The sequence below is a fragment of the Tenrec ecaudatus genome, chromosome 10 (genome assembly GCF_050624435.1).
Source record: "Tenrec ecaudatus isolate mTenEca1 chromosome 10, mTenEca1.hap1, whole genome shotgun sequence".
Classification (NCBI taxonomy): Eukaryota; Metazoa; Chordata; class Mammalia; order Afrosoricida; family Tenrecidae; genus Tenrec; species Tenrec ecaudatus.
Genome location: NC_134539.1, coordinates 30878763 through 30902399, shown reverse-complemented (window position 1 = coordinate 30902399; position 23637 = coordinate 30878763). Strand labels below are relative to the sequence as shown.

The 23637-nt window shown below is 45.8% G+C and overlaps 1 protein-coding gene across 4 annotated transcripts; it reads right to left on the bottom strand.

The window, feature by feature from the left end:
• Positions 1 to 6493: 6493 nt before the first annotated feature.
• Positions 6494 to 16567, bottom strand: DNAJA1 (DnaJ heat shock protein family (Hsp40) member A1). 4 transcript variants are annotated; one of them, XM_075560018.1, is made up of 9 exons: positions 16409 to 16567; positions 15355 to 15536; positions 14880 to 15057; positions 12922 to 13026; positions 11604 to 11831; positions 9696 to 9810; positions 8020 to 8135; positions 7732 to 7832; positions 6494 to 7363 (listed from the first exon to the last, which is right to left on the bottom strand). In XM_075560018.1, the coding sequence occupies exons 2-9, from the start codon at positions 15484 to 15486 to the stop codon at positions 7145 to 7147; spliced, it is 1194 nt and encodes a 397-aa protein (XP_075416133.1). In that variant the 5' UTR covers positions 15487 to 15536; positions 16409 to 16567; the 3' UTR covers positions 6494 to 7144. The 4 variants fall into 4 exon arrangements, with proteins under 4 accessions (XP_075416133.1, XP_075416135.1, XP_075416137.1 ...); XM_075560020.1 differs by having other exon boundaries at positions 15355 to 15530; positions 16409 to 16561; XM_075560022.1 differs by having other exon boundaries at positions 15355 to 15496; positions 16409 to 16554.
• Between the last annotated feature and the right edge of the window lie 7070 nt (positions 16568 to 23637).

Below are 23637 nucleotides of genomic sequence, written 5' to 3'. Positions count from 1 at the left end.
AGCTTACTTAGAATGGGTGGTAGTGGCAATACAATTATCCCAATTGTCCCAACCCAGTACGAATCTCAAGTGCTCCAACCCAAGTTCATTGCCATCGAGTTGATTCTAACTCATAGTAACCTATAAAGGCTTTCCAAGACTAAATCTTTATGGAAGTCAACAGCCTCATCTTTCTCTTGTGGAGTAGTGTATGAGTTTGAATTGCTGACCTACTCCACAGTGCCAACCAAAACATAACTAACTGAAACACTGCTATCAAGCTGATGGCCTGACTCATAGCGACCTTGTAGGGCACAGTAGAGCTCCCTAGAGTTTCTCTTGTGCAGCAGCTGGTGGGGTTGAGTAAGCCATTAATTACTCCACCAGAGCTCCGCACAGCGCCACCAGGGCACCCTGAACCACAGTACAGTGGAAAGGCACTACCTAGGACAGTAGGGTGCTCAGCGTGTAGAAAGGCCAGGCGTTGCAGAAGGTCGTGTTTCACTGGTAGCTCTTCCTTCTTCTGGTTCTCAGTTGTGCTGACCAACTCTAGGGAAGGGAAGTGGGACCTGGGTGGAGGAAGGGCTGGCACGGAAATGTGCTCCTTGCTCCTGGTGGGAAGACGCGTTAGAAGAGGACTGGAACTCCGGAGTCTGCATTTGCAGTGTGCGTCAGCATCCGCCAGCTAAAGGACAAAGTTAGGCAGCAAGACACCCTCGAGCATTGTTTTTGCGTATGGGTGTCATGTCCTTGGGTTTGGCAATTAGTTTGTAAATACAAGTTGGGTTCCTTAAAATTAAAAACTCTATTAAAAGTTGGGGGAATGAAAAGAAAGACACACAGATAGGGTGAAGAGATTTGTAAGACTTCTATGGAGGATTTACAAAGCCAAAAAACCAAACTCACTGTCATCAAGTCAATTGTGGTTCAAGGCAACCCTCTAGGACAGTGGAACTGCCCCTGCGGACTTCCGAGACTCGCTACGGGAATAGAAAGCCTCCTCTTGCTCCTGTGGAGTGGCTGGTGGTTTCAAACTGCCAGCCCGGGGAGTGTTCTACCTCAAGCCCATTGTGCCACTGGGGGTTCCTTGTAGAGCTTACAAAGAACTCCACATTCACCTGGAATCAAAAGTAAAAGATAGGCATAATAGTTGAACAGCTATCTCACCAAAGAAGACAATACAGATTGCATATGAACATGAAACGATGTTCAGTATCCTTTGTCATTAAGGAATTGCAAATTATACTGCAACAATGAGATAACCAATGCAAGTCTGTTGTTGGTTGCTGTTAAGCCCGTCCCAAACTCCAGGTGATGCCGACCACCACAATGCACTGCCTGGTCCTGCGCCATCCTATGATTTGGTTGGCGATCTGATTGAGGTGTTCTGCAGGGTTGTCACTGGCTGATTTCTAGAAGTATCTGAAAGGCCTTTAGGAAATTCCTCTAAAGCGTCCTCATAGCAATGCTGTTGGCAGGTGCCATGGAGCGGTTCTTGCATAGTGGCCCTATGTTCAAACAACGAAGCACTGTCTGACCCCACGCCGTCCTCACAGTTGCTGTGCCTGAGCTCATTGCTGCAGCCACTGTGTCATTTCCTCTTCTTCATTCCCCTCCACTTTACCAAGCATGAGGTCCTTCTCCGGCCACTGGTCCTCCTGACAACACATCCCAAGTCCATAGCAATGCTCAAGCCTTTAGAATAGCCACCGTCCAAAACTGGCACCACCAAATGCTAGCAGGGATGCACAGCAGCAGGGACTGTTCCCTTGCTGGTGGGAAGACAAAATGGTAGAGCCACTTTGGAAGTGTGGCTGTTTCGTACAAAGTCTCACCAGACCATATTAACAATCAAAGTCCAGGGGCTTAATTTGAGCTTTCAGCTCAAGTGAGCTGAAAACTTTGGTCCACTCAAAAACCACATGAGTGCTTACAGTCGCTTTGGTCATAAATGCCAACATTTGTAAGCACCCAAAGGTGTCGTTCATTGGGTAATGGATAAAGGAATTGGTACACACATACAATACAATCTGTGAGTATTACAGATAAAAATAAACGGACTCTCAAGCCAGGAAATGGCACAGGAGACTCAGATGCACATCGCTGAGTGGAAAGGCTGGTCCCCAAAGGTTACATACTGTGTACTTCCAATATTCTGGGGAAGGCAAGACTTACTACAAAGAATCAAAGCGTAAAGGTTGAGTAGGCTGGAGCAGAGGGATGTTTGGGACATACTTTATAGTGGACATATTACACGTATTTGCCCAAACGGAACCGTGACAGCACGGCACTACTCTCAGCTATGGAAGTCAGCTGATGTATGGGTTGGGTCTTCAATTGTAACAAATGCATCACACATGCGAAACGCTAACGGGTATGTGGACGTCCGATTGTGTGTAGTGCTTCCCTAAACCTGCGGCTGCTCTGAAAATGCCCGTTAATGTTTAAAGTGAATCTGTACCTATTCCAAGGGAAAAAATTGTTTGCGGTGCCTTTGTGAGGAGGGCACGCATTCCTGCCCCACGCTGCGGGAAAGGCATCCTGGAGGGGCGGGGAAGGAGCGACCGGAGGACAGACCGGGTGGGGAGGGGTCCTGGATGCCGTCCTGTGGCTCAGGGAGCCGTTACATATATACTGCTTCCACTTTTTACAAAGTAAATTCTTGGTTGTCACAAACGCAGTAAGGAAATGAACCATTTGCCGCTCCCACGTAAACCTTACATCATTTTGTACCTATCTAGAAGTAGAGCGATTGTTTTTCTTTAAAAGCGGGGGAGGGGGAGAGATGTGTGCACACACCCTTACCCTTCAAATGAATTACCCTGCGCCTTGCTTTCCGTGCCCCAACCCCGGCGCTCCAGCCCAGCCGTCAGGGAGCCCCGGCTGCAGAGGGGCACGTGGCCATCCCCAGCGCTCGCGACCGCCCACCTCCCCGCCCAGCAGGCGGCGCTCAGGAGCCGGGCTGCGCGTGCGCAAGGGCGGCGGCCCCGCCCCCACGGCCGGGGAGCGCCTCCGCTCAGGTGTGAGTTCGGCGAGCGATGCGGGAACCCAGCTGCGCCCCGGAGGTGTCGCCTACCGCCCTCAGAGAGCGCGCTGAGCGAGCACCGCAGGAAGCGGCTGCCCTGCTCCCCCGGTACGGAAATGGCAGCCGGCGACGGTGCTCTTGCTAGGTGCCCTCGGCGGAGGGGAAGCGCTTGGCGACTGTAAGATCGGCGGCACCTGCGCGTGACGGAGCCCTGGTGGTGCACTGGGTTGTGCGGCCAACCTCAAGGTCAGTCCTTCCCCCGGGAAGGATCGGGCTGTCTGCTAAGACCCACAGGCGCGGGTCAATAGGAGTCGGTGTGATCAAACTGCTATCCCGATGTGTTTCTTCTCTGCCTGTCAGTTTCTCAACCAGAATCCCATGCTCTCTCTCCGCCTGGTCTACAAGTAGCTATCGTTTTCATTGGTATTTTTCGGCTGCGATCAGTGTGATGGGCTATTGGAAACCACCAAACTGGGCTTTCTACTCCTTAGTCAGGTCTCGTGGAAACCCAGAGGGGTCGCTCTGAGTCGGCCTTGAGGCGATGGGACTTTGGTTTAGGTTTTCTTCGGACGTCTCTCGCTCTGAATGGATCCCAGAGCCCTTCCCTTCCGTGGTGGCGGGGGCTCTGTGTCCTCGGGAGCTGGTTTGATATGCAAATTCAAGCTCCAGGCCAAACAGGCAAGCAAACTAAGAGCTACTTGATCACTAGACCCCACAAAACTGGTCACATACATTTTGGTGCCTGAAATGTTATTTCTGGTCGTTTGACCTGCTGATTCCAAAAATGGCACGTTACCCCTATCAGCTCTACTTTGAGATACTGCTACTTTAATGTAGCTGATAGAGGAAGTGCATGCTGGCTGGTTTTATTCAAAGTAGCTTGTGTTATATTAAATATCAGATCAAGTTATACTTCACATGGTGTTCTCTGATCCAGATACGCAGGCCAGTACAATGAACAAGGTGCCTGATGGTGTACTGGGTTGTGTGACTGCTGGCCAGAAGGTCAGCTATTTGAGCCCACTGGCCCTCTGCAAGGGAAAGAGGAGACTTTCTGCTCAGATTTACAGCTTCAGACTCACAGGAGAACCTCACTGTCCTCGGAGGATTGCTAAATCGCAATCCACTGACCAGTGAGTTTGGTACAAAGATTCATATGTTCTGAAACCCAAAATGGGTCTATCAAGGTTCAAACTCATTAAAACTAAAATGGCCCTTCTCCACCTGTGCACACACAAAAAAATCTAGTTAGAATGAGAAGAAAAGAATTTTTCTTATCCATTGATGTTCTGAACTGCTTACTGCATCATTTGAAGAGGAAGCTACGTCTTCAAAACACGTCTGCACATCGCTGTGAAATACTCCACCTTGCCCTCACACCTCCCGTCTTAGGTGCCTTCTCATTTTCAAGCAGGATCCCAGTTTGCAGTCTACCTGCTGCAGCCTGCCACACCACAAAGGAACATCCCCAACCGATCCTCAGAATGGTCCCACAGGATAGGGAAGAACTGCCCCTTTAGGTTTCCAAACCTTTAAATCTTTTCAGGGGTGCAGAGTGATCTTTAAAGGGTTCAAACCACAGGTCCACAGTCCCTTATTTTCCAACTATCATTTGATCTTATAACTTGTAGTTTTGCAATCTCCTATTTAAAACCAGGATAAATTAGTGTATTTTAATAGCTGAAACTAGAGAACAGAACTTAGATCTAATAAACTCAAAGTTGATTTAAGTCTGTCCAATGCAGTCTTCTCAATCAACACCCCCCAAATAACCCCAGGTCTAAAAAGCAAGACACCGCAAAAAACGTTGGGCAGTATAATCAAATGTTGAAAGTGTAACTTTGGAACTCTGCAAATTTTGTTTTGCTGAAGCTTGCCAGTAAGTCTTCATTCACTATGATTTAGTTTTAGGGTTCATTTCCCCATATTTCAAAGAAGCAATTACTGTTAAATGTCCATCTAAGATTGTTTAAAAATGTACTTGCCGTAGGTCTGGCTTGGCTGCCAAGTTCTTTGAAGTGGCATTACCCTGCCCACGCTGCTAACCCACCTCGAGACTGCTTTCCAACCTTAGCTACATAGGGATTGCCGACTCAACCACTCATCTGTTAAAAGCTTCCCAGGCAATTCCAAGTATAGCCCAAACTGGGCACTAGTGCCAAAAACACGCACCAATTCCACATACATGGTTTACCATGATATTCTAAGGAAATCCTCACTGAACAGGCAACTGTGAATGATGGAAGAGGGGGGCCACCCAAGGATGCACTGGAACCAGCTGATTCAAAGTTTATGAAAAAAAGTAATTTCCCCAAACTTTTTGAAGCCTCTTCATACTGAATATACACGTTTATGGACAATGACCTTGGAAAATGTCTTGAGACAAATTTGTCAGTTTCTGCTTCTCTGTAATTTCACTAGGTGCCCTTAGAATCTCAGTAGATTTGCCCCTGGCTAACAATGGGCGTTAAGCCCAGGTGGCTCAGGACTCGGCGATGTCTTGTTAGTACATGCGCTCTTAGCAGACTGATGGTACCGAGCAATCACTTTAAGTCGTTGATGTCGGCCCGGAGTTATTTTGAATGCACTGAGAAGTTAACTGGGGTGATAGCCTAGCAGCTAAATTTACTCAGAGCCTTACCAGGGATGGAGGGCACCTTTCTTCCTGGCCTTGGCTTGAAGTGTGTGGGACAGGGCAGTGTGAGACGATGCCCACCCCCGATCGTGTTTGCTTACCTATGCACCACCCTAATGGGAGAAGGCGAGGGTGTCGTTTGAGAATGAGGAAGAAACACAGAATGCCCAGGACTCACGTGGGAGTCCAAGTTCCTCAGTTTCTGCATATTTAAGGTTCCTTATTACAGGATGGACAAAACTTATGAAAGAAATGCCAGGCTAGGGAACAAAATTTCACCCTTACTCCAGGGTCTTACTAGACTTCAAAACACCCCCTGGGCTCCCAACATGCACCCCACAATACTTTCAGTCTCCCACCCTAATTTAGTATTAAGCATTTAACTACAGTTAAAAAGCTAGTTAAAAGTTACACATCTCAATAGGGACAAGCCGAGGCTTTGAGCTGGGAAAAAAGCCTGTAGTGACACACACCGGAGACTCTTTGAGATCAATATATTGAGAGATTGGTACATTTCAAGAACTGCTTAAATTCTGATATCCACATTTAAGCATGTGAACACGACTTCTAAACATATAGAGCTATTCATCATACTTTGCCAAACTACCATTATAGTTATTTCTGAGCATAAGTTAAATGGTTTCAAGTAAGTCTGTAATATACCCAAGCAATGCCTTCCTCTCACAGACATGCAAATCCCCCGGGGAAAGGTTTCTTTACTTCAACATCTAAGTTACTATGACTCTTGAAGTCCCTACTCTGGGTCCAAAGAGAAGGTAGGTTTCGTTTTAAAAAAGGGCCAAACACACACCTACACACATGCCACAGTAAAAGAGAACACAATTCTCAAAGTGTAAGACGCGAGAAGCATTTACTTGGTGATAAATCTCTTCTTTATGAAGACATTTCCCCATCACGGTTACTACAGGCTACTATATATCTGCTGTGCCATCTTCAAGGTAACAGTTGAGGCAAGAAAATAAATGGAGACAGCACAGCGAATCTCACATAACACAAACTACTATACAAACCAAGACTTCTCTACAAATTAAAAATTTCTTCTGGTTGCCAGTTAAATACAGTTTTAATTTCAGAGCGTAACAATTAAGGGTCATACACCGAAGTCAATACATATACACCTACTATACTGGGCCAAGCTAAAGCTAACCCATATGCACAGCTGCAAACAATTACAAGGTATGGTCCAACAAACACTGGAGGGTTGTGGGGCGGAGGGCTCAGGGTAGAGACACACCCCCCCCACTCTTAAACCAAAAGAATCTTTTAGAAGTGTTAAGCTTCATCTTGCATACTGAAGTCATCATACATACAGGGAAAGTCAGAGCGTTTAGATTTGAGTTTATTCTTCATTTAACTTTAAAACACTACTATAGTTGAATATTAAAACAAAACCACAGCAAGGAGTGAGCATAGTATGATTACAGTCCTTCACTTCTTCACTACTGCGTAGAAAAGGCCAGCAGTGAGCCTCATTTACGGCCCCATTAAGAGGTCTGACACTGGACCCCCCCTCTGGGGTGGTGGTCGTCATCCTCATACGCTTCTCCATTGTAATGGCGCCGTCTTTCCTGGTTGGGATCGAAGTCCACCAGATCTACTTGATCCATTTCATCAGTCTCTTCTACTTCCTTCCGCTCAGGCAGGAGTTTTTCCAGCAGAGAGAGTTTATCAGGAGAGAGAAAGCCGTTCTCAGGGAAGTTCACCTATAAAAGCAAATGTACACTGGGAGTTCACTGTGACTGATGCATCACTGGTGCCAGACAGGTGACTAGGAAAATCTACCTGGCCTTCTAAACTAAGCTCTTGACGGCCTCTGACAAATATCGTATGCTTCTGTGATCCCAGGTCAAACTGCGCCTCAACAACCCTTCGGCTCTATCCAGTCAACACGTATTTTCATACAAGCAGCTGTCCTAGAATACATTCTAATCCTTCCCAGAATTTAAAGAGCCATTCTTATTTAAAGTGTCTTCCCAAAACACACACACACACATACACACACACTCTCTCTCTCTCTGTCCCAAACCTCACAATAGTTACTGATACCCACAGGTCACTTCATAGAGCTTACCTTAAATTCAATGATTAGGCGCCCCTTTTCATAAGGTCTGCGATAAATTGGCATGCCCTCATTTAGCACACATTTAATATCTTCATGCTTCACAATCTGACCTAAAAAACATTGAGGTCAAGTTCTTCTTTACGTGAGCTGAAACCATGTCATACACTTTCATTTCTGGACCACCAAAAAACCACAACCACTTGGACTTCCAGTTCAGACCCAATGGAAGGACTGTGTGTGTGTGGGCGGGGCTGGCAGCAGCAGACGGGAAGGAAACACTAGAAAGAACTCCCCTACCTGGATGGGAAGTGATGACTATGGCTCGGTTGTCCAGAGTAGTGATGGGCTTTTGGAAGCCACACAGCGCTTCAACCAGCTGTATGTCCATACACATGAAAAGGTCTTCCCCGCGCCTGCATCAATGAAAGCACCGTCACAAGGCCCTCTCGCAGGGAACGCTTTTCTCCCTCACACCAGCGGCGGCTTGCACTCCGCCCTCCCCGCCCCCCTGCCCGCTTCCTGCTCTACAAGGGAAACCAGAGCAGGGAAGGGATCTGTCAGCCTCGTTTCTAGAAGGCTTCAGAATCCTTCCACATAAATGTGCTACGCAGCCTCTACCATTTGCCATCCCCGAGCTGTCTCGGACTTTTAAAATCTAGTTTCTCAAAGGAAAAGGATAAAATGAGCCGACGAGGAGCCACAGTACTGCTAAAGGGGCATCGGGCAAGTTGAACAGACCAGGCCTGGGTCCGAGACTGTTCAGGCACTGTGAAATTTGATAAAGGGATGGGACCACTGTCCAAGGGCTGGAAGGACTGACTCCCGTTCACAAGGTAACTGATACTAGTTCCCTCCAGGGCATTTCATGGCAACCCCACAATATAGGGCCTAACATTTCATGACAATGCAATCTATCCATCACTCTTCACCAACAGCCAACATCCTCCTCGCTGCTGCTTACATTTTCTTCTTTGTTCAGTTCCTAACACAGGGATTCTCAACCTTCCTAAGGCTGCAACCCTTTCATACATTCCAAGTTGTGGGAACCCCCCAAAACAAGTTATTTTCGTTGCTACTTCATAACTGTAATTTTGCTACTGTGATGAATCGTAATATCTGATGTGCAGGATGTATTTTCATTGTTACAAACTGAACATAATTAAAGCATAGTGATTCATCACAAAAATAGTATGTAACTATATACTGTGAATTATTTGTGTGTTTTCTGATGGTCTATGAAAGGGTTGAGAACTGCTGCTTTAACATGTCTAAGTCAGCCAGAATGCTTTCCAGAAAAACTCTGGGACTAGTCTCAAATGACAGCACGAGTCTTGCGCTAGCTGATAACATTTCCCATACTGACACTACTGACGTTCACCAGGGACATGCATTTAAAACCAATTCACCGTTAACCACGTGTATCTCTTTCCCCACCCAGTATCTCTGTTACGGTGTCCAGTGCATACACTGGCATCGAGCCCATTACACTGCAATGGACTTCAATTTATACAAAAGTTTAAAAAGCTAGGTGGCCAATGTAAGTTTCCTAGAGATTGGTTTGGGGTAGCCAGTATTTATTTACAACTAAAAGCAATCACTTTTACCAGGAACTCAAGTCAATTTCAAGTTGACAAAGCTTCCGGTACCTCGCAGTAACTATTATAAAGATTGAGGGCAAACTTGTCTAAGGATGTTTTCCCTCATGTCACATGCTTTTTATTAATAAAAATATATTCTAATTCAAGTTGCAAACTAGACACAAATTTTGAAAAGAAAAGCCAAAATCTGGCCCTATGTTTAAGGGCCTCATTTAAAACAATTGATTGAAATCCAATGTTTAACAATTATTACAAAACACATTATCCATAGCCAAAACTTGTGTTTCTCCATCATACACCCAGGAAATCTAGCCTAACAATAGAACAACCAAAACAAGCCACCACCTACACCTGCAAGATGTGCTGAGATTTTACCTGGTAAAAACAGCATGGTCCTTCTGATCTAAAACAATAATAATATCTCCTGGCTCCAGTCCAGGCTCTTGGTCTCCTTCACCATGGAATGTTATCTTCTGGCCATCTTTCATGCCTACAAACAAAGGTTACTGTTGATTACTCGAGACAAATGACTTGAAATGCCCATTGACTGGATGAGCTGCTATTTACTAGCTACGCTTCCCAGGAGACAGGCTGCACATGCCTGGTCCTAACCCCCCCACTCCCCCAGAGACCACCCCACCACAGCTGTGGGGGTTCATGAAAATGGTCCACGTGGTGCCACATCCGTGACTGGGCTATTCTACCGAAGAATTCTCTTTCGCCCTCAGAAATAACCTCTCTATCAAGTCATTCTGTGAGTGGCAACAGTGGCTTAAGTCAAGATGTTCTTCTCTATATTACACTATCATTTACATGGAGGGATCTTAATTGGCATTTATTTTTAAAAATCATTTTATTGGGGGCTTGTACAACTCTTACCACAATCCATACATACATCCATTGTGTCAAGCACTTTTGTACATTTGCTTCCCTCATCATTCTCAAAACATTTGCTTTCTACTTGAGCCCTTGGTATCAGTTCACTTCCCCCTTCCCTCCCCCACCCCATGAACCTTTGATAATTTATAAATTAGTATTTTATCACTTTACACCACCAACGTCTCACTTCACCCACTTCTGATGTCAGATCCTTGTAATCTGTTCCCTTTCTCCCCCACCTTCCCTTCCCTCCATCCTCCTGTGTCATTTATTTAGAATCATTCTTCAACCACTAAAAAAATTTCAATGTATACATCATTTTTATAATCTACAATTGGAATTTCCTTTGAATACATAACCAAAAAAGGGCAGTTCCTGCTTGGGACTTCCTCAGTTCACGTTTTCAATGCTAACAGTCAAGGGAGGAATCTCTCCCAATATTGAAACATTAAGCTGCCTTCAATCACACAGTACAATAGCCAGACATACACAGTATATACTCCAGTACAAGCAGTTTTAAGCACATTTTATGCTTAATAGGCACCCCAGTTTTTAGTGGTAAAATTAGGTGCCTAGGCTTATACTCGAATATATACAGTAAATCAAGATCTGCCGTCAACTCATGACTACTCTCATTTCACCTATGATACGCCCACCACCACCTACATCTTTTCATTATTTTGAGCCGAAACTCAGACTATGTATCTTCAGTATGTACCTCGGAAAAGTGGCCCTTAAAAGGTGGCCCTTAATTAGGCCCGAGGCACATAGCCACCAAATTACACTGTGAAGCAATGATTCAGTCAAGCTTTGCTGGCAGTTCCGCATTACTATGAAAATGTGGGCAAAGACAAACTTATCTTAATAAACATGACCCGTTTAAAAATGAAGTCTATTTGTTTAATGTAATAACTGGCAAAGGAAAAGACCCTCAATGTAACATGAGGAGAAACGGGGAAGGATGGTCCAGCCTGATTCACATTAGGGAACGGGATTGCAGGCACTGAAAGTAGGTATGAAGATGTGACTTCCAAGTTTTTAAGTATGGCTTCCAAAAGTTAATGGAAACAGGAACTAGGAGATCATGGAACTCTTACCACAGAAGTCCCCTTGCATTAAAGAATCCAGACATACTTTTAAGAGATTTTTTTGGGGGGGTCAGGAGCTTAACAAAAAACATTAGATCTGCAATTCTAATACATTATTATAGCTTTCAGACTTTGCTATCCTAAAATGCAACTGTCACTGTACCTTACTAATCTGGAACTGTTAATCGTATTAATACACTCAAAAATGTGTAGAATAAGTCTAGATAGAAAAATAGGTTTCTAAGTGACTTAGTCATCTCTGGGTTATAGCATCATATATATGTAAATCCACCAAGAACAATTCTTTTAAACTCACCTTTGTCAATATGAACTTCTAGAATCTTCTTCTCACGAACAATCTTCCTTCCATTGCAACTTTTGCATCTATCTTTAGGACTGATCCGTTCCCCGTGGCCCTGGCACTCCATGCACACAGACTGAATCTGCTGTACCATTCCCGGCCCGATCTGATGGATTCGTATTTGCATCCCAGTACCACGGCAGTTAGGACAGCACTCTACTGCTCCCTTCTTACCGCCTCGGCCTAGAGTTTTAAAAGACGCCAAGTTACATAGGAGGTTTGGTAGTAAAGACAGTAATGAATACGCAAATCCTGTAAGATTTTCAAGGTCTTATGGAGGGATGCTCTCAGAAATCTATAACCCAGTCTTTAATTCCTTCAAATATCTAGTTTGACTGGTCTAAGGTGCCATTTTAGAATCTTGAATTTTTTAAACATGCTTCCAAAGCACAATTCTAACTTAGGAGACTTTCATCCGTGAGAGAACATTTTAATGAGTTTACATCTCTAAAGATACCAAGAATCTTTTAAGTATGGAAGCTTACTAGACTTACTGTAATATAAATGAACACCAGGGAGACCTGTACCCGAGAACAGTCAGTCACAGGAGTTAATAAGGGGCAGCTTGTGCCCAGGGATAAGTTCAGAGGCAGGAAGGGGGAGGAGGAGGAAGAATGGAAACAGTGAACAGAGGGAGGAAGCAAGGGGTGTTACATTGTCAGGCCTGGGATGAAATGACATTGTGTACGACTTGTCCAAAAAGAAAGCCAATTGTGCTGCTCAAAACAAAAAGGAACCCCTCAAATTTAGAGGTTCACACGGAGACACAGGAAAGCGCTCTCTGAATGGCAAGAAAACAATCAAATGGACCCCAAGTGCCATTTAAAATAGACCCTAGGATCAGTGGTTCTCAATCTTCCTAATGTTGCAACCCTGTAATACGGTTCCTCGTGCTGTGGTGATCCCCCAACCATAAAATTATTTTGGTTGCTACTTCCTAACTGTAATTTTGCTACTGTTATGAATTGTAATTTAAGTATCTGATATGCAGGATGTATAGTGACTAATCACAAACATTGTGTAATTATAAATTGTGAAACATTTATGTGTTTTCCGATGGTCTTAGGCGACCCCTGTGAAAGGTCTGTTTGATCCCCAAAGAGGTGGCAACCCACAGGTTGAGAACCGCTGTCCTAGATTGAAAAGCACTAACATTCTCATTTTCTCTAGATGCCAGTGTCGAGGTTTTCCATGAGTTGGTGGCTGGCACTAGCCTGTTTTATAACCCCAAGGGTTTCCCATCCACATAGTACAGATCTCACAAAGACTGTACCTTCGCATTTGTCACAAATCACATTCTTTTGCAGGGCGAGTTTTCTCGTTGCTCCGTTATACAGATCTTCTAATGTCACCGAGAGCTGATGCACCACGTTTTTCCCTAAAATAAAACATTGCTCATTCAACACTACAATATACTCCATCTCCAAGTGCAGAGAATCATAAAAGGAGAAAACCGAAGACGAACCTCCTGGGGGACTGAGGTGCAGTGACTGAACGCCTCAGTGCACATCACCACACGAGGTCTTCAAACTGTCATTACACAAATTACAGACGAGGAAAACTGGGTCACAGATTAACCTCGGCTACGAATGGAGAAACTATGGCAACCAAAGAACATTGTTTGCAACATTTCTCAAGAAACCAATCCAAACCTGCCTTTTTGTCATCTTTGAACCTTTCCCCACTTGGTACAGTATTAAGCAATCTGACTAATTACTTCATCCAAAATGTGTTCAGCATCATAAACCCCGACTAACCAATATTAGAATGAGATGTGGCTGTTGGGAGTTGCAAGTGAAGATTTTACATTCCTATCTTTGAGCTGATAAAATAATTTCAGGGTCAGCACTGATTAAAGGTGAAGATTCCGATATCTTTACAGTATAGAACTTCTGTGCCATGATAGAATGGCTTCCCTGTACAGTAGCCACTAGAGTCCCATGTAGCTATGAAACAAAAATTTCACCTAAATGTACACAGCCACAAGGCCATGCTCTAATAAAGGAGCGCTAGGCTTCACATACCTTAACACACAAAGTGGAAGGCAGAGAGCATGTACGGAATAATCAAGTCACTCGCCAATTTCTAGTTATGTATCTTTCCACAAGGACTTCAGACACCACAAAACAATTAGGCTTCATGCCTAACTGAAAGTTCGCACATGACTTTCTTCACACTGGGTACAGTATAGTGAGCACTCCATCACGAGATCCTTTGACAGCTTAACTCCTCTTCTGGGTATCATGAACACTGCCTCACATAGTGCAGGCATGGTCAGAGCTGCCCCATGCATTTTAACTTTGCAAGTGATGAAGAGTATGACCAAAGAAAAGTAACAGTTCTGGAATTTGATGAAGCATGCATAGTCTAGTCCAAGTAGTCGCATAAAAAGCAACCTCGCTCACTGATGAAAATCAGAGAAAAAAGCTCTTTAAAGGAGACCACTACTCTAGTTAGGTTTCTTAAACTCAGTAAGTGGGTTGCCAAAAGGTGGCAGCAGCAAAAGATTTCTGAGCCCGACAACCCAAATTTGAATCTAAGGTGCTTCTGGCAGCACCTGCCCGTGTTGCAAATTTCTTGGAGAAAGAAAAGGGGGCCCCAAGTGTGGAAGAAGCCTGCTCCAAAGATAGTCAAAATAACCAGCCTCTTAAAGAGCTCAAGATGAAATCTAATGGCTTGTGCCCATTTTTTTCAAAAACTGGCCTCTTACCCAGTAGCCCTTTGTTTGTATAATGCAGGGAACAAGGAGAGGTTGACTTTTCTTGACCTGAACACTGTACTAACAGGAAGTCTTCTACAGCCTGCAGATTATATTTCTGAATAGTAAATGCATATAATCTGGCATAGTACTGCTGGAGAGCAAGGACTACATAGGTGCCAGCTATCTGGAGGTAATGAAGCCAGCTTGTGTCTGATCCTGGCTCCACGGCCCTGGAAGAGGTGACTCTTGGGACTCAGCCTTTAATGAAGAGGACTGTAGTACTGAGCACCAGGGTTGTACAGATGATGGAGGATTACGCTGCCATTACTGGGTTCCTTTAATGTTTAATTAATCTCAGAAGCCCTCCTTTCTCAGCTCTTACTTGGCTTAGGGTTTTTTCCTGCATTTAGCTTTAGCAAATCTTAAACAGTACATACCAACATGTAAACATTTAAAATAGTCACTCTCATCAGGGGTCGCTCCAACTAACAGTTCCTTTACTTCACTGCGAGTCGGAGGCAAAGCCTTACCTCTCCTCTCTCTCTGCATCCGCCCGCCGCCTCCAAAGAACATATCGAAGATGTCCATCGGTGAACCAAAACCACCGCCTGCTCCACCCTCCTTGATGGCCTGCTCGCCTCCTTTGTCATATAATTCTCTTTTCTTGGCATCAGAAAGCACCTCATATGCTTGAGAAATCTGTTTAAACTGTTTTCGGGGGAAGAGAAGGGGTAAATTTCCTAATTAAAAACAAAACCCAAAGCATAATCATCCCATGGTTGTACGCCCTGGAGTGGATTCCAACTTCCATCAAGCTGCCCCATAGTTTCTAGGCAGTCTTCCTGACAGGAACAGGTTGCCAGCTGCTGAGCGGTAAGCGGAGTGCTTAACCACTGCACCACCAGGCTACCTCTGGCCATCGTTAGACATGCTCCATTTCTGGTGGTAACGCTAACCCTGGGCACCCGGGGTAACCAGCCAGCCGGTTTAGGGTCTTCTACTTGCCTTCTCTCCTTCATTTGGATTCTTATCAGGATGGTACTTCAAGGCCAGTTTCCGGTAAGCTTTTTTCAGCTCTTCCTGGGTGGCACTGGGTTTGACCCCCAAAACATCATAGTACGTGGTTTCTTTCACCATTTTCTACAACCTGAAATGAGGTGCTATTTCAGCCGGCTTTCAACCTGTAACTGATTGCAAAATCAGAGTTAAGAGAGCGAAAAGCAGAAATCGGCGTTTTGTCCAATCTAATTGGAAGACCACCACCCTCCGGAAACTTCAGAGTCAAGGCCAACAACGTTGGGATGATTCAGCCACCAATTTCAATCAACTAGGGAATAACTCGCAAGCCGCCTCCGATCTTGCAGTTGGCAGGCTGCTTCCTCCCTTCCCCGGAGGTGCTGACAGCAGCCTCAATAGGCGCCCTCGTGGGTCCAGTCCATTGGTTATCACATGATCACTCTCTGATAAGCCTGACACTGCTCGCAGGGGAGGGGGAGGGGGCCGATCGTACAAAGGCCCAGGCCCCTCGGCTGCGGCCCGGCAGCTCCCCTCCCCCAGCCCTGAGGTGTGTCTCAATCCCAGGGCTTACAGCGCCTCCACTTTCACCTCCGAACCCCGCGCCCACATGCCGGCCTTCGCCCCGCGCTCAGAACCGACCGTTAAGGTTTCCTCCTTTTCTGCAGCCCTCAGGGGACCCGCCGGGCCGGAGGACCAAGCCCCGGCCTCAACAAAGAGGAACGCGAGCGGCAGCCTCCGCCCCGCTCCCCGCGCAGCCCCTCGGCCCCCCGCCTCCCTCGGCGCATGCGCAAGCCCCCGCCCCCACCCCGGCCCCGGCGCGAGCTGGGGCGCAGGGGCGCCAGGCTGCATGCGGAAGGGGCTTCAAGGAGGGGCTCGGGCCGCTCCCGGCGAGCGGGGGGCAAACGGCCGGCGCCCCCGCCGCCCTTCAAACAGGGAGCCGAGGACCCGGCCGCCCACGCGGAGCCAACCGCCTCCATCGCCATCGCGGCGCCGTCCGGGGCGCCAGGCGGGGGCGCGGGGAAGCGCGAGGGCCGCGACTCACCGTTGAGCGGGCCGAACCGAACCGAGCCGAGCCGGGGCGCGGGAAGGAGCGGGTCCCTGTGCGCAGTCCGGCGCTCCGCCGCCTCTCCTGGAGCGTTCTGGAAAGTTCCCCCGGCGCGCCGCCGCCGCCTTCTTTTGTAGCCCAGCCCCGGCGCGTCACCCGCCGGAAGTCCCGCCTCTCCCGGCCGCCGACACCGCCCGCGGTTACCTGGGCAACGGCGAGGGGCGCTCGGGCTGGGCGGGGCTGTGCCGGGAGGGCCTTGTGCGGTCGTCTGCGCCAGCCCCGGCTTCCTGAAACTCCATAGAACCTTCTAGAGGCCTGGCCTTGTCTTCCCCCGGGATTGTCCGGGCTGCGCTGCATTTCCCAGGCTCCCCGGGACTCCCAGTCTGGTGGGCCGGGAGAGCCTGGGAGCCGAGCCCCGGCGGACTCGGTCTGCAAAACCGGAACCTCGGAACAAAGCCTTGCACATCTCTGGCTTGCTCTCTGAGATGGTGGGAACTCGCCGAACCAGAAATGCTGAGCAAGGCCGGCCTGACCCAGGACCTGGATCTTGCTCGGTTTCACAAGCATTACACGAGCTCGTCATTCACCATACTAGGAGGTTGGAAGAACCTTTTGTGCAAGCCCAGCTCCCCTCCTTGGGCTGTGCCGCCCCTTGCACCTTGAGTTTTGTTCGTGAACGTGTTGAAGGCATTGGTGCAAGCCGAGAGCCTTGAACCCGTCCCTGGCCAGCGTTCACCTCACGTGGCTAGCCGGGATGCAGTACCAAGGATGGGTGACTGTAAACTGTTGGAATTATTTTCTCTAAAATTCAGGTCCAGTGCAAACCTGGATCCCCTGTAGACAAAAGGAACTCTTGCTCTTCCAAATGTTGGAAAGGGGCATAATGGAAAATGGGGTGGGGGTGGGGGGAGGCTTTCTTCCTTGCTCAGTGGCCTAACAGACACCGATGCGTATCTAAGGAGCGGTAGTCAACAAAGCTCAAAGAGCCCCAGAGCCCTGGCCGCAACTCTTCCTTTGGAGTAGGCGGAGGAGCAGTCAGTGAAGTAAAAGCAAGAGAGGGGTCAGCAGGGGGAACGTCCTGTGTTCGACTGTAGGGGTAGCGAGCACTTTCAGATGACAGTGACAGCTGCGCTTGTTAGGACAGGGCGGTTGTCCCTCCCATGCCTGGGTTGGAAAGAAATCAGGCAGCCCTTGGATACCTATGGGAAGATCCCAAACAACTGCCACAGACTAGGACCCCTTAGCACAGGTGAAACCGAAAACTTATCCCCCACTTGCTTAGGTATATCACATAAGTGGACCTAACTCAGCCAGTGAGGTCAACCAACACCTTCAACCACACCTTTGCAGCCAGAGGGGTTGAAAGCCGGCTCCTGGAAACCTATTTTCTCTTTTATCCTGCTCCTGATCAGCAGCAGGTGGAGGGTGAGGGTCTCCCGCCCCTGCACGGGCACACATGCGTCCACTCTGTGCCTACTCAGGGTCCACATGCTCTTACCCTCTAGAGTTCTTGGACTTCTGGTATCCCACCCAACACACACACAGCAGTTCTGCACGTCTGAATGCCCTTTCCACATAGTGGTTCGTGCCCAGTTGTGAGCCTCAGCGTGGCTTCGGCACAGATTGGCACGCCTTCCAGAAATAGTGTGTACCCTTGAGACTGTGAAACCTGAAACTTGTCCTTCCTAAAACCTCACTTGGATTACAAAACGTGCTTCAGCGTGAATTCTTTCAGCGTTTGTAGCAAAGAACCTAGGTATAATCCACTCCAGGAACCTAACAAGCTGAGTTTTGAAGGAGCCACGAGCTCCCAGCACAAAGGGAGGCCTGGGGAATGTGGAAGAATGTGAAGTCTTGGAAAGGCAAGTACTTGGATGTAGCCGACACTAAGGGAGCTGATGTAGTTACGGGTGAGGCTACAAAGCAAGTTGGGAACTCTGCCAGGTCAGGTACGTGTTTATCAGCGTTCCCTTGGAATTGTGGCCTTGCCTACCTCGTCAGCCTCATTGCTCACCGTACTGAAACTAAAACCCCAGTCACACAGGGCTCTCTGCAGTTTCCAAAATGCACTTTTCTGCCTACCTTTCCACCTGTCCCTCTCACTCTACCTGAACCAACACTCGATTTTATGATCTTGAGATTAATTACCTTCTCAAATATCATCTATGGTAGTTTTTCTTTCCCTTGAAACCAACACTTAATAAAAATCTAATCTTTCCAGGCAGTGCGCTGGTGCTTTTGGGTGCTTCCAAGTCATAGTGAGATGTAGTTTGTTTGTAGATGTAGAATTTGGTCCTACTACCAGAGTTTTGTAATGTATATTATAACGTCCACACTTTTAATTAATTGCGATCCCTCCATTTTGGAGGGAATTGGCTTTTGCACTATTGAGACAGGATTGTTAGGTGCATCGACTCATAGCGACTCTGTGTACAAGAAAACACCGCCGAATCCTGCACCAGTCCCACAGTTGCGGTGTGTGAGTCCTTGTAGCAGGTGCTGTGGCAGAGGATCGCTGCCCTTTGTCACCGCCCTTCTGCTTTGCCTAGCATGAAGTCCTGTTCAAGGGACTGGTCTCCTGACAGCAGGTCCAAAGCGCCCGAGACAAAGCCTGCCATCCTCTCTGGAGCATTCTAGTTGTACTTCTTCCAAGATAGATTTGTTTGTTTTTCTGGCAGTCTGGTACTTTAGAGATTCTTCATTAACTTTATAATCCACTTTTCTTTATTCACTATCCAACTTTTGTGTGCGTATGAGGCAACTGAAAATAACATGGCGGGGGGGGGGGGGAGGGCATTCAAGCTGATTGCGATGATGTATGCATAACTCTTTTAGAAGCGGTTTAACTACGGAAGTGCATGATATGTGAATATTCTATCAAGAAAAATACTGAAAATCAGAAAATGAAACCAAACTTGATCTATGATTACCAAGGGTGAATGAGAGAGAGGTTTTGCTTAGGGAGCGTTGAGTTCGTTTTCTTGTTTTTGTATGTGAATGCTTTATTCATGATCTCCCTAAACTAGAAACAACCAAAACGTGGAAGTTTAAAAAGTGGCAGTACGTCCAAAGCAGAAAACAACTCAGCAAGCAAAAGGTATACATTATTTATTCACCCAATACCGGAAATAGATCTGAAGAGCATTCTGTAAAGGTAAAGGGGGACACATTTCTGAGACTCTATCATATTGTTTTGCAAATAACACTTGTATTATATATTTTTTGCCAACTGCATTCTCTCACTGAGAAGTATTTTCTTTTTTAAAAAAAACATTTTATTAGGGGCTCATACAATTCATCACAGTCCATACATATACATACATCAATTGTATAAAGCACATCTGTACATTCTTTGCCCTAATTCTTTTCTTTTCTTTTTTTTACATTTTATTAGGGGCTCGTACAACTCTTATCACAATCCATACATATACATACATCAATTGTATAAAGCACATCCTCACATTCCCTGCCCCAATCATTCTCAAAGCATTTGCTCTCCACTTAAGCCCTTTGCATCAGGTCCTCTTTTTTTTCCCCCCTCCCTCCCTGAGAAGTATTTTCATAACCCTTTATGCTTGTTTTTAAGGAAGATACAAATGACATTCTGGAAGAACTGTAAGGGCAGAATCGGGATACTAGGGCCTGGGGCACTACTTAGGGACTTTTAAAATAAATAATTTTATTAGGGGTTCTTACAGCTGTTATAACAATCCATACATCCATTGTATCATGCACGTTTGTACAATGTTGCCATCATCATTCTCAAAGCTCTTTATACTTGAGCCCTTGGTATCATTCTTCCCTCCATCCCCCACTTTCCCACCCTCATGACTCCTTGATAAATTATCAATTATTATTATTTCCATACCTTACACTGTCTGCTGTCTCCTTTCACCCACATTTCTGTTGTTTGTCCCCCTAGGGGGTGGCATGGAGTTCATTTTAAGGGTGGAGGAGCACTTTGGAGAGAGAGGGGGATAATGGTTATATAACACAGAGTGTAATCATTGGCACTGAATTATACATGTAGAAGTTGTTGAATTGGTGAATGTATTGTGTATATTTTTGCCAAAATTGATTTAAAAGCATGAATAACAATGAGTATGAGGGAAAAGAAAATGTTCTAAAATTGATTGTGGTAAAGATTGTACAATTCTTCTTGATGTAGTCGAACTATTTAAATTATATGATATGTGGATGATGTATCAATAAAACTGTTTAAAAATTTTTTTAAATACCATGGCTTGGGTCAAGGGCCCCTTAGTCCTTAAAGTGACGTCTTTGGTCTTCAACACTTTAAAGAGGTCTGTGCAGCAGATTTGCTCAACGCAATAAGTCAACTTCTTGATTGGACTTCCATGAGCACTGATTGTGGATCCAAGCAAAATATGTCCTCGACACCTTCAATCTTTTCTCCATTTATCCTGATGTTGCCTATTGGGTCCAGTTGTGAAGACATTGGTTTTCTTTACATTTAAGTTGCAATCCATCCTGAAGGCTGTAGCCTTTGATTTTCTTCGGCAAATGCTTCAAGTCCTCTTTACGTTCAGTAAACAAGCTTGTGTCATCTGCATTTCAAAGGTTGTTTTATTAAAAATGTCCTCCAGTCCTGATGCCTGGACATCGTCTTCATACAATCCAGCTGCTTGGATGATTTGCTCAGCTACAGACTGAACAAGTACGGTGAAAGGATACAACCCTGGCCCCTTTCCTGATTTTAGACCATACGGTAGTCTTTTGTTCTGTTCAAACGGCTGCCTCTTGATCTGTGTACCACTTCTGTGTGAGCACAGTGGAGTTTCTGGAATTCCTTTATCAATGTACTCATAGTTTGCTATGATCCACACAGTCAAAACGCAAGTAAACAACTCTCTCGTTTTCTCAGCTTTGAACCAAGGTCATCTGATGTCAGCAGGATAGCGCTGGTTCCATGTCCTCTTCTGAATGTGGCCTGAGTCTCTGACCGTCCCCTGTTGCTGTACTGCTGCAAGTGTTGGTGCATTATCTTCAGCAACATTCCCCTGCATGTAAAATTTATATTAATTATATTGTTTGGCAATTTCCACATTCTGTTGGATATCTTTTCATTATGTATCTCTTCCAGTCAGTTTTCCAGGTAAGCTGTCTTTCAGATTTCTTGGCATAGATGAAGAACTGCGTCCAGTGCTTCATCAGCTTGTTGAAACATTTCAATTGGTATTCCATCAAGCCCGGATGCCTTGATTTTCATAATGCCGCCTTCCTTCAGTGCCACGATTTCTTGATCATATGCTACCTCTTGAAGTGATTGATGTTGACCAATTTTTTCTGGTACAGCGGCTCAGTGTATTCCTTCCAACTTCTTTTGATGCTTCGTGCGTAATTCAATATTTTGCCTATACAGTCTTTCAGTATTGCAATTCTAGATGTAAATTTTTCTTCAGTTCTTTCAGCTTGAGATATACTGAGCATTTGTATGTGTGTATGTGGGGGGCGGGACTTTCTAACTCTATTAGATATTTTCACATTTCATATAATCTCTTTTTTGTCTTGCTGAGCTGGCATTTGAAACCCTTTCATCATTCCTTACATTTGTTTTAGCTGCTTAATCACGAAAAGCAAGTTTCAGAATCTCTTCTGACATCTATGTTGATCTTTACTGTTTGTTTTAAATATCTTGTGCTTCCTTTATGTATGACATTCTCCCCACACCCCCGCAAAAAGAAACAAACAACTCACATTTTATTAGGAGCTAATCCAGGCATATCATTCCATAGTCCAATCCTATCAAGCAGTATTGTACAATTGCTACTACAATATGTATAATATTCTTGATGCCATCCCACACACAGTTCATCAGGTCTTCTGACATTAATGTTCAGTGAAGCACATCTATTCTTGTCTGTGAGTTCTGTGTGTCTATTTCAACAAATTATAGGACTCAGCGTAGCTGTAGATTGGGATGGAGTAACAATTGCTGTCAGAATAGGTAACAAGGATGGAGCGGGGAGCCCTGTCTGCCCTTGGTCTGGTGGCCGTAGGGAAGCCAGAGGAGGTCAGCTATGGCCCCTCCCTTGACGTTTATTGCATCCACTCTCAGACCAGACTCTTTTCTGCGTTCTCACATTCCTGGGCCACTATGCACCTGCCCTAATGGCCTTTGAACTAGGTAACGAACCAAGGACAGCCCCATGCCTGCAGTATTATCTAAAAACCTCAAATCCCAAGAAGTCCATAAAACCTAACCAAGCCCACTTTGCTTACCATATGAAAGCCCCATCTGACAATTCCAGATGTCTTACTTGTTTCCAGGGTCAGTCCTTGTGTGGCCCTGCCCTGGGGCAAGCTGTGCACTCCCCGGGAAAACCATGAGTGTAAGAAACTGTAAGTCACTCATTTTGACTCTAGGCCTCACCATAACTGATACATCAAATCCTGGATACATTTAAAAAATTGACCAATTGCTGTCCTAAGAAGCTTTTCTTGTTATCAATGAGTACTTGGCAGATAATTTTGCTGTTAAGTGTTTTTGTTTTTAAATTTTTTATAGCTGTGGAGAGAAGAAACTGGGAGTAATGCATTACATTCAGTCAGGCTACATTGAAAGCCAACAACTTCCCCCAGTGCCAACAGAATCTGACTTGCTCTAAAGAGCCAGGCCTGGCAGAGAGCTGGGCTATATCTGTTTTATATATTCCTCCCTTTGTTCCCCCCTCCCCCTTCCCTCCCTCCTTTCTTTTAATATGAAGGAGGGCAGTTGTACGTTTTCATACTGTTGAAGGGTGAAAGGATAGGCAGTAAACAGGTTTATTGCTGACATTCTGCAAATTGTGGGCTGCTTTACCTATGAGCTCCTGGTCTATTTCTTGAGTTCCTCCACCTGCAGTTTGTCAACATGATTTTTTTTTTTTGCTAGAGCTCTTTCTTGGAAAAGAGAGGGAGGGGGGAGAGGGGAGTGTCAATTAAGTTTATTTTTAAAAACCTGCTGATTCTGCATGCTTAAAACATTGTGTCAGCAGCTATTCTTACACGGTTTTCACACCTGCAATCACACAAGCAAGGGAGCCTCCAAGACTGGAGACATTTTCTCAAGGCGACAGGATGACTTCAGTAAGGATTCTGCTGCGAAGGAGTGGAATTGAGCGAAATGACTTCTAGTATCCCTTCCAAATCAGAGACACATGACCTAGATAATTTAAACTTTTCAATCCTCTTTGGTATATATTGACATGGTGTGGGGTCTGTGC

Excerpts from the sequence above, each read along its gene's own strand:
- DNAJA1 (XM_075560018.1), bottom strand. The coding sequence starts at position 15,486 with ATGGTGAAAGAAACCACGTACTATGATGTTTTGGGGGTCAAACCCAGT. Across the intron at positions 15,058-15,354 it reads ATCCAAATGAAGGAGAGAAG|TTTAAACAGATTTCTCAAGC; the intron begins GCAAGTAGAAGA and ends CCCCGAAAACAG. Across the intron at positions 7,833-8,019 it reads AGTCATCACTTCCCATCCAG|GTCAGATTGTGAAGCATGAA; the intron begins GTAGGGGAGTTC and ends AATGTTTTTTAG.